The sequence below is a fragment of the Acyrthosiphon pisum genome, chromosome X, assembly GCF_005508785.2.
Source record: "Acyrthosiphon pisum isolate AL4f chromosome X, pea_aphid_22Mar2018_4r6ur, whole genome shotgun sequence".
In the NCBI taxonomy this organism is placed as follows: Eukaryota; Metazoa; Arthropoda; class Insecta; order Hemiptera; family Aphididae; genus Acyrthosiphon; species Acyrthosiphon pisum.
Window position 1 is genome coordinate 60,315,230 of NC_042493.1, and position 10,530 is coordinate 60,325,759.

The 10,530-nt window shown below is 28.7% G+C and overlaps 1 protein-coding gene across 1 annotated transcript; it reads right to left on the minus strand.

Moving 5' to 3' along the window:
* Positions 1-5,251: 5,251 nt before the first annotated feature.
* On the minus strand, positions 5,252-9,770 carry LOC100162005. The gene is made up of 7 exons (XM_001945682.5): positions 9,267-9,770; positions 7,928-8,222; positions 6,713-6,784; positions 6,298-6,522; positions 5,916-6,226; positions 5,617-5,840; positions 5,252-5,553 (listed from the first exon to the last, which is right to left on the minus strand). Exons 2-7 carry the CDS (start codon positions 8,162-8,164, stop codon positions 5,321-5,323), a joined length of 1,302 nt encoding a protein of 433 aa, XP_001945717.2. The 5' UTR covers positions 8,165-8,222; positions 9,267-9,770; the 3' UTR covers positions 5,252-5,320.
* Between the last annotated feature and the right edge of the window lie 760 nt (positions 9,771-10,530).

Genomic DNA, 10,530 nt, shown 5'->3' on the forward strand with positions numbered 1-10,530 from the left:
GTGAAGATTAAATATAAAAGAAACAGAAGTCATTTTAATAGATAAAATGTAATTTCCCAGTGTTAAATTTGTCCTGTATCTTCCTTGTGTTTTAAAGGGGCTCACTTCACCTGACAATTTTTAAATATTCTACAAATTGTTTCACCAAAAGCTAAATAACATCAAATTTACAATTATGTTTGAAATAAATATTTCATATGAATTTATTGGTAAGATTTTAAGTATGAACATTTCCAATTTAGTTACTAACTTTTGAGATATTATACCCTAACTAATATACACTTATTTACTAATATACATTAACCGGCTGGCTACTAACAATACACAGATAAATTCATATAAAACTAGGTAGTGAATTAGAAAAATGTAATTAAAATTATAAGTAATTATATGCCACAGTACATTTTAAATTCAACCTTTACTCAAATACAAAATATACATAATACAAAGTAATATCAATCATATAAAATAATATAAAATGTTTAAATCAATACTAATTTTCTATTAGTTGCTGAAAATGTATCAATAATTGTTTTTGTGTCAAGACTCATGACTAATTGTTACATCTCTTTCAATATTTATTATTAATGAATTTGAAAACAGTCTTGTCTCATTGTTGTTCTCCAACAAACTCTTAATCGCCGCATTGAAGAAAATGCACATTTGAAGGTTGCGCCACTAACAGGTATAGTGAAAGCTACTTATAGCAATTTATACAAATTTAGGTACACATCTTGTATAAACTCAACTGTAAAATAAACTTTTCTTTCAGTAACTCCTTGTTTAATATATCATCAAAATTAAAATTATCTTTAATTTTAACTAGGCAATTTTTGGCAGCAAGCTTTTATCATTAAAAAGCATAATTTAACACAAATTGATGAAATAGTTTTTTTTTAATGTAAACCAATTTGAGGTTTTTTTTTCAATTGAAAAAATTTTCCTGATTTCTGTAAGTAACAAATAAAAAGTTCGTTACCGAAAAAAGCCAGATTTTTAAAATTAAAATACCTCAAATTCGTCAACATTTTTTTTTTTAATTATTTCATCAACTCATTATAAAATTAAAATTATGATATTTTGTGTAAAGACAAATAGCTTGTCAAAAATCTTTTGGTTGAAAACACAGTGGTAGGTATTTCTACAACCGTCAACAGTTGTTAAAATAAAAGATAATGTTGATATTGGCATCAATAATAAAGCTTAGATATGTGCTCATGACACGGACTAAAGATATGCCTTAGTAGGAATGTACCTAGCTTTAGTCCGTATACTTAGTCCGTGGTTTATGATTTTATTTAGTTATAAGTTTATGATAATAAGTATATATATTATAGTATATATTATGATTCATAATAACTAATAAGTATAGATACGATGTTCGAAATATATTGTTTCAAAGACGGATGAAAAATATTAAAAGACGAGTCACAATTTCGTTTTATAAGCATTTAAAGTTAAAATATTGACAAAATACGTAAATTCACGAAAATTAGCAAATTATTTTGAGTTAGAAATTCATAAAAAAATGTTCTATTTAAATCTAATATTTTAAAATGTAATACAAGATTCCTCATAAGTTTGTCTTCCTTTATCAAATAAAAATGCCTACTAGCAAATCAAATTACATTTTTATGAGCGTTTGAAGTTCATATTTTTACAAGATTGAATATTCACTCGATTTCTCGTGTAGTGATATTGTTATTTTGTTGTAATTCAAAAACGAATAACTGTAGATATAGGTACATGAAAATTTCACTGAATGTTTATGTTTTCATTTTCTATACGCCATAAAATTTTGAAAATATTTTGAGCCATTTACGGACATGTGGGTTTTAAATTTTTTTTAGTTTTTTTTCTATAATTGTCATTTGTCAATAAAATTTTATTTGTTGTTTAAAAATGCGTGAACATTTATTACATGGCTCCTGATACCTATTTTGTTACAATAGCAGTTGAAAAATATTAAAATACATACCCAAGCACAATTTTCTTTTAATTATGGTTTTCGAACACAAAATGTAAAAGTGTATATTATACTGTACCTAATATTAAATAAATGTCTATATATAAAAATTATCTAGATAAACTAATATAGATAATTGAAATTTTTATCGAGTCAGAAAAATACAATGGTTACGATTTTATTTCGTTAAAAAATAATTAGTAGCAGCAAGTCAGTTGTGCGGAGAATCGTGTAGGCAATATTATTACACTGAACGCGAATAAATTGTATTTCGTATGTTTGTAGCAGGGACTGGAACCGAACCTAAAAGAACTGGTTCTGGAACCGGAACCTTTAAAATATTAAGAACCGGGACCGGAACCGAAACCTTTATTTTAATATAATAAAGTAGCGGAACCGAACCGGAATTTTTAAATTAAAAAGGTACTTTAAGGTTCAAAAATAAAATTATTTTATTTATCATATTTAAAGGTATTAAAGTTTTGTATATAACCTATGTATCTATGCTATATTATGAGTTTTCTAATATTTCTCATACCTCAATTAACCTAACCTAACCTCAATTATACTCACATTCTGGATGACTATTTGAAATTATTATACTTTTTGGTACCGAAATTATCTGGAACCGGAACCTAAATTATTTGGAACCGGTACCTTTATTTTTTTTCATAAAAAAACCAGAACCGAACCGGAATCGTTATTTTATTTTTGGAGAACCAGTACCGGAACCGATACCGATAAATTCAAAAGGTTCCAGTCCCTGGTTTGTAGTATATACACGTAACTGCGTAAGTAACATTATTTTAATATTTAATTTTATTAATTTCAATTCGAATGTGTAATTATTGAATTTAAGGTTCTGAGCAGTGCCGCAACTATCAGGTGTGCATTGCACATCGGCCCCCAAGGCCCCAATCCGATATAGGCCCCAAATCGATGGGTTAAAATTAATTGTAAAGCTGTGGCTGAAGAAAATTAAATTAAAATTAAGAGTAAAAAAACAAATATGATCATATTATTAAATATTTATAATTTATTGTGACCAAATTAAACTCAAATGGTTCAAACTTTTTTTGCGCAATTCCATAAGTCAAGATCATCTTAGTGAAATTTCCAAACTGAACATAGAATAGAGAAGAACTTCCGACATAGATGTAGAAAAAGTCATTGACAACTTTTCAAACGCAAAAGCGAAGAAAAAAACAATTTTGTTAGATAATTTACAAATGTGTTGAAATTATAGTATAATACTATTTTTATAACAATAAATTCTACAATTAAATATATTTTCTCAGATAGCTAAATGTGATAATTTATTTACATTTTGTATATTTTGACCCCAAATTAAGATTTGCACATCAGCCCCATAATGTGTAGTTGCGGCACTGGTTCTGAGCTGAGCCATGAATATATTTTATTGTATAATGACTATTATTATAACTCAAATTACAATTTTCTTTTGAAAATGATGTAGATCTATACATGACAAATTAATATAACATAGTTAGGGGGATTTACAGCTGTCTATGTCGTGTCATTCTTATATAAAATATTATATAAAATACTTTATTCACAATAACATCATCAATTATACTTAGTAATATCACAGGCTGATTGCCCGTCTTCACTCAGAATCATTTTTCATATACAATAATATTATATAATTAAATTCAAATTTAACACCATCCATTACAGTGACCCACTAGTAACCTACTGTACAGCAGGGTGTCACCCACTTGCCCACCTTTTTTCAATAAAATTCATTATTATTTAATTTTTTAAATGATGCATAATATGTTTTGGTATAAAAACAGTCTTTTTTTTTATTATAATTAATTTAATTTATTATTATCAAAGGTGGGCAAGTTAATGAAAATAATTGAATTAAATTGCCTTCAGTCAAGTTAAATGTTAACAAAAAAAAATTAATTACATGAATTTAAAGTTGAGATAGAAAATAAATTTAACTCAGTTAAAAAAATGTTAATTTTGTTTAATTTAAAATCTTTTAAGTCATAAACTGCCCTAGTATTTGATTTACACAGATATCTATCAAGACATTTATCATTTTCTAAAAATTAGATTATTATAATATATAATTAGAAAAACAATGACCAAAATCGAAAAAGGTTCATCAAATCAGTATTGTCTAGTTGGTTCCGCATGACACAAAAAGAAAATTAACCTAACTGCACAACAATGATAAACTAACTTATAATGATAACTATAAAACGTTGAGTTACAACAATAAATATTTTAACCGAACAAGTTAGTAAGTTAAAAGCAAAAGTGTAAAGTTAACAAATTTTTACTATTTGAATAAAAAAATTTAATGTTTATACTCATATCTTTATTGATTCATATTATAACGTTCCTTATAAGTCATAATCAATTATTTAAATGAGACACCAAATTAAATCAAAACATTTCTTTTTTAAATCGGATGTATTTTGTTGTTTAGGAAAGAAAACAAGAATTAAAAATTATATCGCTTTGTTTGTAAACCTCGAAGTGTCGACAGTTTGCTGTTTGAATAAATAAGTGGGGTCATGAGACATATTCAAATACTAAACGTCATAATTATTGAGTGCATGTACAGTTTTCTTACATATAATAATTTAATATATTTAGTATTATTACAAAAATATCAATTATTTAATTGTTTGCTTACATACCAAAATCAAAAATTGTTTTTATGCTCAAACTGTATACAAAATATTCATATTGGCAGTTACAAGTCATGATTTAATTTTAAAAATTAATTGGCTTTTTATAGATTATGTAAATTATTTGGCTCTTTTTTATAATTGATAACATATTTATTTAAATGTCAAAAACCTTGAAAATGTACTACAAGATTCCTTAAAAGTAGTTTTTATAGCAATTAAAAAAATAAAAAATAAACAGTCAGAATTGTTTTATAATAAGCGTCCAATATTATTACAAAATGTAGTTAATTATAATATTCAATTTAAGCTAAAATGTTGTGTTTATAAATATGTATACAAATCTGTAGAAAAAGTACGATAAGGAAAACATAAAATCAATAATTTTTATTAGCATCTTTATTTTAGTTTTTTTTTTACTAAATTCATATTTGTTATAATACAATTTATTTTATGAAATCAGTAACATCAATCTACTAAGTAACTTTAAAAATATCAAATTTGATTTATCTTATCTAACAAATATTTACAAGTAAATTTATTTAATGGATTATATTTTAAATAGTTGGAAACCGAAATGGCCACTTTATCACAATTAAAATATTTAAAATATAAATCAGTCTCATACAAATGATTAACAAAGTACATATTTGTTATTTATGAACATGTCGAATAACTAAGTAACTTAACTTATACAACATTTATTACGTTTTAGTTTCATATTAGACTTTTCAGCAGTTTTATTAGAAGCCGCTATATAATGAGAATACTCATGGTCTAGTCTCTCTGCTCCTTCAAGCTGTAACTTTTTTGCTGGACCTTCGATTGCAAGAACACACTCTTTTGAACACGCCCAATGTTGAAATGGAACACAGGTATTTCCCAGATAAGGAGTTAGAAACGTTACCGTACTATAACCTGTAATTAAAAACAGAAAATTAGTTTTTCATTATTCATTTAAAAATATTCATTTATAATAACCTGGTTTTGAACAGTCAGTTGCAACATTACAGAAGTTGCATATATTGTAATTAAGGTAAGTCAAGGACATATAATGTTTTAAGGATTCCGGGATTTCTTCATTAAAAAAATTAATTCCACTTGAAAATATTTTTTCAACACAAATGTCCAAGAGAGATGATACAGCTGGTCTTGAACCTGCCTCTCCTCTTATCCAATAATTTTTCCAAATCTCTTTACGAGCTCTACAGTAAGTTAAAAATAAATATACAATATTAAAGTATTAAGTTAGCAACAATTTTTCTTAAAGCTACAATTACCTATGATCATAATCGGTGTGATACCATAAAAAAAATGACTTGAAGTAATTACGATTACCCAATCTATAAACCAATTCTAAATGTTTCATGCTCGTTAAAAATCCAGGTAATGCTTCAAGCTGGTTATCGTCAACATATAGTTCTTTTAGATTCACACAAAACTTTAGACTAAAAGGAATTGATTGTACAGTTAATAAATTGTCAGTGAGTATAAGCACTTCAAGCTTTGATAGTCGACCAATTGCACTGGGTATTTGACGTAGGTGATTATGTTTGAGAGATAAAATTTTAACATTTGGACATTGGAAAATCTAAAAAAAATTTATAAATTATGAAAAAATTAATACATAGAAGAAATGTAAATTTTAAACAATGCAATTACCTCAAATGGAAGCTTGCTGTCATCTACACTTTTTAAAATATTGTCCAAATGCATTTCAACAATATTATATCGTTGTAGATACCTCGACAATGGCGTGGAATAAGGAATATTTAATGATCGGCGATACTGATTTAATTCAATTTTCAAAAACGTTAGTAAACGCAGTGGATAATTTTCTATTGCTTCTTCGATGTAACTTGGATGATCTTGTAATGGATTACTCAACTATAGACAATTTTGTATAAAATTAAATTTATGGAATTCATTATTTAAAGAAATACTAAATTACTTAACAAAAACAAATTGAAAATGGTGTTTTTAAATTAATCATTAAAAAATTTATATTTTTTTTTACTAAAATATCATTAGAAAATAGTTTCTGTGATCAATTTTTAATTATTACAGTGTTACTTACATCTAATGAAATATTTGCCCTCACTGCATGACCCTCATTACCACGCATCACAGTCTTTAATTTCCTTTTTATCTGAAAAAATGCACATTTTGTTACTTTTTGTACAAAATGTATATTTAAGTATTACCTAATTATTTGTGAACACGTCTTTAAAGTTTAAAACATACAATTTAAAAATCTTAATTGTTGTGGTATTTAATGATTTGCCTACTCAATGCACGTACCTAATATTTGTTATTTTGTTTATAACTACCTACCTAACTTACAAAAAAAATCATTACCATATTTTATAAAAGTAGAGGTACTTATTAAATATTGTATTAAAAAATTAATTTATTCCGAATTGCTATGTAGGAAATCAATGAAAGCCAACCTAATTTTGAAAAAGAAAAGTCATCAATGATTTTTAGCGTAATTTAGAAGTACAAAATGATGAATAACCAATATAAAAATTTTAAATAATAAATAGTTAATAAAAATGTTAACTAGGTACCTATATAACAGGGGTAGCCACCAACCTTAATTTTAGGAGCCGCAAGTTAATAGAGTTAATTCGAGGCGAGTCACATTGTAAAGCGATGTTTATAAAATGAAGACACGTTTATAATTTTATATCAATTATTTTTTTTTTACACTACTATATTTAGATTTAATGAATTTAACTATATAAGTGTTGTGTACAATTATTCACATACATACCTAAGTAGTCCTAAAGTTTGAAATAAGACTCTTAACACTCTTTTGTTAGTGGGTATTTTTCGAAACAGAAAAAACACTATATTACAGTTTTAACGGAATTATATTTATCAATTTTAGTTTAAGCTTGGTTCAAGAACTGCACGAAACTGATTTAAGAGCCGCATGTGGCTCGCGTGCCTTGTTGTGGCCACCCCTGCTATATAAAATACTAGAACAATTAATAATACAAACATTTTTTCAATTTATTACTATCTCAAATCACAATAACATGTCACTAAATGGTAATCGTCAACACACACCTCGCACATGGATACGTTGATAATTCATTTAAAAACTTAATTGTAATTTTCTAGTATCTTACAAATTTTTATACGTCATGTACTGACATTTTAAATAGTGTTTTTTCAGTCATTAGTGGCATGTAATTTATCCGTAAAAACATGAGTGGTATGAGGAAAAAAAGTTTAGGAACTTCTGGTAACGTTAGGTTAGTATTGAATAAGTTAAAGGTCTTACCACATAATTTGGGTGCGAGTCAGATGTCGCAAGGTTATTATTTTCACCCGGTGAACATTCAACTTTATAAATATTTAGGACGCCATCAGGTGATAATAAGTATGTCAATATTTCATGCCAAACACTAATCTTGTTGCGTATTTTGATTCTGTCAATGACATTACATCTACTACCATAGCACATGGAAGTAAACTTCCTGATCATATGGTATTCATAACCATTGAACTTGATGTCCATTGGAACTGTTCTTTTATCTGTGTCCTCTGTGAGTAATATTGATATGTTGTTGCGACACCTTGAAAAAAAAAGCCAATGTGTAAATCAATCGTTCCGTACCTACGTATGAAAATACTACACTTCAAGACACAGGGGATTATTGTTTGAAAACCAGACTAGAGATGTTCCGGGTACCCGTCAATTACTTGATGGCCGGGTACTCGATATCATATTTAAGACTCGGCCCTTACCCGTTACTCGGCGTAGTACCTACATTTTTACCGGACCCTTACTCAGTACCTGGCGAAATACTACATTTTTACTCGACTCATATCCAATGACAAACGCTGATAATCTATTTATAAATATATGCATACCTATAATTAATATAACGGGAAAAATTTAAAATTCTAGGGTAATAAATTCTACCTAATTTATTTTGGTACATATTGGAATAACTGAACTGATTCACAATCACCAGTTGATTATAAACAAATCATGTTTTTCTTCTACGAATTACAAAAATAAATCTCGTGTTTACTGTCTGATGTTTATATAGTTGATACTTGATACTTTGATAGTAGTATAATACCTATTTTGTATTAAAATTTCTACTCGGCCTATACTCGATACCCGGATTGAGTTAAAATTTTTACTCGGCCAATACTCGATACCCGGTTAGTATTTAGGTAAGTACTCGTTATCCGGTTTAATACCAGATTTTCTACCCAGAACATCTCTAAACCAGGCAAAAAGTTACAAGGCAGTAAATAGTAATACATTTGTTTTCGGATAGGTAATAGTAGATACCTATGTGAAATACTGTGGCCATGTCTAAAACTCTGGTATTATCAATGGGTTTTAGATTACTGTATTAGATAACTAGTTTTCGAGCAGTATTCGTTAAATAAATTGTAACGCAATAAGTAGAAATGTACATATTTTTTTACACTGGATTTAATGAATTCGCGAATAAATTTTAACATGAAGTGAGAAAAAAAATGTAAAACAACGTTACCCAGTGTCTGCGATCGTTAAAAGCGAAATCGAATAGATTTGGAAACACAAAAAAATATGACAAGTAGGTAGATAGGTATAAAAAAAAGTAGGTAGGTATACTCACTCGAACGCTATGCGAATGTCGTAAGGCGAAATACTTTCGTGCCGTTGGTTAGGTGTACGATCGCACTGGTGACAGATAATTAATTATTAAATATCAACCGACACGACAATAACGGCACATCGACGGACGGGAATCGTCCATCAAAAAAATAAGTGTTTTCCGCGTGGACCACCTCCGATGCCCCTCCGATAAACAGCGCGCGAATTGAGACGATTACGACGACGACGAAGGGGGCGAGGAGGAATCGAACGAGACTCGAGAAGGGAAAAAAAGATCGACTGCCGCCGTGTGGATTGCCGCTGCGGGTTGGTAGTACGTCGGCGGAAACGGGAAGACGGACTCGGCGAGTACAACGGGTTTTACGAAAAATAAATCACAATATAATAAATAAAAATATAATATTATTATTATTGTTAATATCGTTGTGCCGTTGATGCGACGACGTGATGTAACTACAATGTGGCGCCGTTGCGCGCTGGACGCTATAGTGAGCGTAGTGCGAGAGCGAGCTGACTGTGTCCCCGCCGACGGCTGACGACAACCACCGCCCCCACCGGCCCACCCACCGCCGACAGACCATAGAGTAAACGACGACGGCGACGATGACTATGACAATTTAATCGGTGGCGGCTGAATGCTGATAAGTGATAACTGATAAAAGAACAACAAAAAATAATCGGATAACGATTATGTCTCTCGATGACTGTGTGTGGTACTGTGGTTTGTCTGACGCCTGTTACAATCGTGGTTACAATCCAAAACTTGTACAAAGTGATATATTTCACCGCGAGTTATACACTTATACCTTGTACCTACGCAATCCCGAACATTAATTTATCCATAAAGGCATTGCCCCTGGCCCCATGATTTTTAATTTCTCCCGACGCCCAGTGCAAACTTAAAAGAAAAATTAACTGCTTAGGTACCTATATACTTTTTTTACAAAAGTACACATAAAAAAATATACCTTCTTTAAAAAAAAAATAACAAATTATAAATTAGGTAGGTAGGTACCTACTATACCTACCTAGATATTACTAAAATGGTAATTTTTTTAATTCATTACTGGAAGATTCTAACATATCAATAATCACATATTTGCTTATTAATTTAACGATCTTCAATAAACAAACAAGTTAGAGGATATTGTTGGCTTATTAAAAATATAAGTTTGGATTTTAAAATAGGTATTCATTATTACACTTAACTTATGTGTATGGAAGTGTAAAAGAACGAATTTAAATGTTATGCACATTGTGTTGAA